Here is a 5,226-nt window from a genome sequence, read left to right as displayed (position 1 = left end):
GTAGGTCTTACTCTCGGTAAGGTTGTATTGGACATTATACAATAGCAGTGAGATCTCAGCTCAGAAAACACTATAGTGGGGTAGTCATTGCAGTAACAGTTTTCATTACAGTAATGGTTATGTATGTCCTGAGTGAAAGGATAAAATACATATCCCATATCATTCATTTGGAAGATATGAAGCTTCAATGTAAAATCTATTTGTTAGCAATAACATGACTTCAGGGAAATTGCAGAGCTTTTTCTGAGGTACATATACTCTCAATACAGGTATAATAATAACTATTTGACATGTATATGGGATAAATAATATATTTTGAACTTAGAGACAACTACATACTTTATAATCAGTTGAAAATATATTAAAAGAAAAAATCTTATGTGATAATATGATAATACAATATTATTTAAAATTTCATCATTACTTTTGAACTATTCTGTTTTTACAGAGACAAAGCTGGTATCAATTTTCTTTTTCAATTTTTACTATAACATTTGACTCTGTAAAATTATTTTCAAGTTATTTAGGTCTCCACACAACTGTTCCAATCATTTATGGGGTTTTTTTGTTCCTTTTCTTGAATTGTCCATCACTTTTTCTCACTGTTGATATAGGAAGTCATAAATCATTTTCAAGTCTCTCAGATGATCTGTGCATAATCCCCTGGGTGATTTATATACTATTTCCTCAGGAAACATCACAAGGAAGAGGAAAGTCATCAATTCCTCCTATCCTAAGAAAAAAAATAAGAGGAATTTAGGAGAAGAAAACCTGGTTCTTGGTAAGTGTATAGGAATTGTCATGGATTTTGATGACCACCTGGGCTTGATAATTTCCCATTATTCCTGTCTTCCGAATGTAACAATATTGTGTTCATTGACAGCAGATGCCTTCAAATATGCTAGAAAAACTTAGTATCGACTTTGTAAATTTGAGTTCCCTGGTATTATATGTTTAGACCATTACATTCTGTGAATTGAAATGATGTCTTCAACCTCTTTGATATGTGAAAGTCGACTGTGTATTTTAGGTATTCCAAGTAAAGAGGAAGTTAGAGAACTTAAAAAAATTATCAACAGTCTCAATTGTTAGATTTCATTAATGTAAAGGTTTCCAAATAAATCATAGTTTATTTACTCAGAAATTGCAAGTCTCTCTGTGTGGGGGGTGGTATATCTCACATGTACCTAATATTGTCACTAAGATACTGACAAAGGCATGATTCTCAATGTTTAGATATATTACATAAGTTATTTGATGAAACTGAAATATTTTGACTTTTCCTAATGGAACATTCAGAGAATAATTAACATATACAGGAAGCACTCTCCCTCAGGTAATTAATTATGTGTACTTTACCCTTGAATCAGAGTAAAACACCCACATGATGAATCTCGAGGGAGTTAAAAAATAAAAAACAAAAACCCTTAAATCTCTTTTCTCTATAACAACTTGTGAAGACTCAAACAGCGGGAGGCCACAACATATTGTCCATTAAGGTAAGGAAAAACTGGGGTTCAGACATTTCTCAGGGCATGTAGCATGATAACTAGGTTATCACCAAACATCTCCCAAACCCCTACACTCTGAGAAACTTTCTTCCTTTGAAACACTCTGTTCAGTTCCCTTGAGTTCTTGATACTCATCTGCATTCTTCCCTCTGCTGGGCTTCTTTTCATGATTCTCCATTAAACATTCATGAGGGGTCAGAATAACCAGGTCCTTTTTCTGCAAAAGAGAGACATGTAATTAGGACTAGTAATTCACAAGCATTAAGGACAAATGTGGCAAAGGCCACGTTTGTCCTCCAGAGTACCATTCTCAAAAAATTCAATGTTGGTCTGGCACCCATAGCACAGTGGTTATGGTGCCAGCCACATCACCAAAGCTGGTGGGTTCAAACCTAGCCTGGGCTCAGTAAAGAACAATGACAACTGCAATTAAAAAAATAGCCAGGCCTTAGTGGCAAACACCTATAGTCCCAGCTACTTGGGAGGATGAGTCAAAGAGATTTGCTTAAGACCAAGAATTTTAGGTTTCTGTGAGCTTTGACGCCATGGTACTCTACCAAGAGTGAGATGGCGAGACTCTGTCTCAAAAAAAAAAAAAATTCACTGTTGCCTGAAATGTTGGATTTTCTTCGGGTGACTCATCAGTTAGCTGATCCCTTTTCAATCTATCATTTTAAATTAAAATGTCACTTTTTTAGAAAGCTTTCCCTAATGTCCCCTGTGACAGCAAATTTCTCTCCCAGATTAACTTACAGTTACATTGTTTATGGAACTTTAATATATTTTTGTCCCTGCTCTATCACTGTTATAGCTTATCCATGCTGTGAGGGACAAGTACTTCATTTAAAGCTTGAACATGGTCTGGCAAAAAGTACAAATTCAAGAAATGGGTGACAAATCGTATGACTGAGAGATGCCAAGGTAAGGAGGATGTTGGTGTCAAAAAGACAAGTAAGACATTCAGTGGAATTAGGAGTCAATTTGTTCTTATTGATCTGATTCTTTTTATATTGCCACTTCATTCTTTTGCACCACCATGGAAATATTGTTTATTTTTATTTCTCTTCTCTTCTTTTTAGAAAGAAAGAAAATGTCTTGCATGAGAACTTAGGCTCAGATAAAAAATTAAGAAAAGAAAAAGCCAACAGCTCTAAGCTTTTAAAATTCAGACATATGTGATAACATAGTCTTAACTCTCTAGAATTAACCATAAATTTTAAAGATAAGGGATTGTGAGAGAACTTCTTTCAAGTAGCTTCCCACCACTATACCTTTGAATAATGACTTTAAACAGGCTTAATTGACTAAGATAAGCCATATTCCTTAAACTAACCAACTTTAGGAAAATATTCAGCCATATTAAAATAATGCATGCTTAATCTACGTCAAATATATGTAATGTAATTGCTATGGAAATTCTATAAAATGAGGATGTTTTTCTTACTACAATAATAAAAATCATAAAATGAAAAATGTAATGAAAAGATAAGCTAAAATAAGCAGCAGTTATGTTTATGAATTAAAAAATAACATTTTATAAATAAAGTATGATTGAAAATAAAAACCACGGAAATAATATAAAGAATTGTACAAACTTGTTGTATAAGAATAAAAAGAGTCACGAGAGGGAAGGAATAGGAAAGAGTGTACAGTAAAGTGTGATGTCAGGAAAATACAAAGCTGATGAAATGTTCACCGATAGTGTTCACTGAAAGCTAAAAAGAGAATCAGTACCCTAAAAAAAAAAAGGCCTGGGCAGCTCCTGTGGCTCAAAAGGGTTAGGGTGCCAGCCCCATATACTGGAAGTGGTGGGTTCAAATCCAGCCCTGCAACCCCCCCAAAAAAAGAAAGAAAGAAAAAAATAGGTCTGGTGATGTATCTCCATGTATTTTTGTTTTAATTAATAAAATGGACAGTGATAAAAAGCAGCCGATGGATATAGATGGTGGAATTTGCACATTCAATATACCTGCAGTGCACATTATAGAAGGACAGAATTTAACAGTAGAGTGGGGTAGTACCTCCAAGCACCTATTCTTCAGAAAACACAAAAAGTCTCAGGTTAAGATACTGCAAGTAGCCCTGGAATTATTAGGGGACATACAATTCTTCAAGCTTTTCTCATGCCCAGTGCAAAAGACATTAGATAAATCCTGAATTCAAATGTTTTCAAATTAATAACTGATTTATAATTCACTTAGATTGAAGGGAGCAAATCCCTTCAATGTTAAATGATGCTACTTAATCTATTTAATCTTTTATACTTAAAAATTTTCACACTTGCTTATTTTCTCTCCCATATGATTGCAATTCTAGTTCATTAGACTTAGAACTCTGAGTTTAATAACTGAGGTAGTTAATACCCAACTCAAGGACATTCCTCTCAGCAAATGCTCTTGCTATCTAATGACAGTCCTAGACAATAATTCTTTAAAGTCTATAAACACTTCTTTTCTTGCCTAAACAGATGAATTCCCAAACTCCTCCATGGCTCCTGGGAACTTCACATGGGTCACTGAATTTATTCTCACGGGTGTCTCCACACGCCCCGAGCTCCAGATTCCCCTTTTCCTGGTCTTCCTGGTGATCTATGCGCTGACTGTGATGGGGAACTTGGGTATCATCACCCTCACCAGTGTGGACTCTCGACTTCAAACCCCCATGTATTTTTTCCTGCGACATTTGGCGATTATCAATCTTGGCAACTCTACTGTCATTGCCCCTAAAATGCTGATCAATTTTTTAACAAAGGAAAAAACTACCTCCTACTATGAATGTGCCACCCAGCTGGGAGGGTTCTTGACTTTCATCGTCTCTGAGGTTATCTTGCTGGCCGTGATGGCCTATGACCGCTATGTGGCCATCTGTAATCCCCTGCTGTACATGGTGGTGGTGTCTCCCAGGATCTGCCTCACGCTAGTGTCCCTCACCTACCTCTATGGCTTTCTTACGGCCATTGTGGTCTCACCCTGTGTATTTTCTTTGTTTTATTGCTCCTCTAATGTGATCAATCATTTTTACTGTGATATTGCACCCCTGTTAGCCTTATCATGTTCTGATACTTACTTAGCAGAAACAATTGTTTTCATATCTGCAGCAACCAATATGGTTTTTTCCATGGTGACAGTTCTAGTATCTTACTTCAACATCGTTTTGTCCATTCTAAGAATGCATTCATCAGAAGGAAGGAAAAAGGCCTTTTCCACCTGTGGTTCTCATGTGATGGCTGTCACCATCTTCTATGGGACACTGCTGTTCATGTATGTGCAACCTCACACCAACCACTCGTTAGATACCGATAAAATGGCTTCTGTGTTCTACACACTGGTGATCCCCATGCTGAACCCCATGATCTACAGCCTAAGGAATAAGGACGTGAAGGATGCCTTAAAGAAATTCATGGTCTATCCATGTTCTCCCTGTAAATCAGTGTAGCTTTCAGGAATCTATTGTAAATGAGGAGTATATTAATATACTGTGCCTTATATACGAGAAGGAAAATTTGGGTGGAAGATTCACATGTTTACAGGTAATATTGGGAAATAAAAACATCTGTATATGAGGAGCATTGAATAAAATAATAAATGGAAGATTTTGGAGTTTGTGAGGGTAATGCAGAAACAAGGATCTTTTTATGAATGTTGCCCAGAAAGAAGGAGAAATGTAGGTTGAGAAGAAATATTTCCAAGATTAGGAAAGATAATCAGATTTTTAT

At 35.9% G+C, this 5,226-nt stretch overlaps 1 protein-coding gene across 1 annotated transcript; it reads left to right on the top strand.

Moving 5' to 3' along the window:
• The first annotated feature begins 3,965 nt into the window (after positions 1-3,965).
• Positions 3,966-4,946, top strand: LOC100950068 (olfactory receptor 8J3). Its single transcript, XM_003802471.2, has one exon. It carries the CDS (start codon positions 3,999-4,001, stop codon positions 4,944-4,946), a length of 948 nt encoding a protein of 315 aa, XP_003802519.1. The 5' UTR covers positions 3,966-3,998.
• The last annotated feature ends 280 nt before the right edge of the window (positions 4,947-5,226 follow it).

Source organism: Otolemur garnettii, unplaced genomic scaffold, assembly GCF_000181295.1.
Source record: "Otolemur garnettii isolate 467f Iridium unplaced genomic scaffold, OtoGar3 scaffold00247, whole genome shotgun sequence".
Lineage (NCBI taxonomy): Eukaryota > Metazoa > Chordata > Mammalia > Primates > Galagidae > Otolemur > Otolemur garnettii.
The sequence above is the reverse complement of the archived record's forward strand: the minus strand, read 5'-3'. Positions and strand labels throughout refer to the sequence as shown.

Excerpts from the sequence above, each read along its gene's own strand:
- LOC100950068 (XM_003802471.2), top strand. The coding sequence starts at position 3,999 with ATGGCTCCTGGGAACTTCACATGGGTCACTGAATTTATTCTCACGGGT.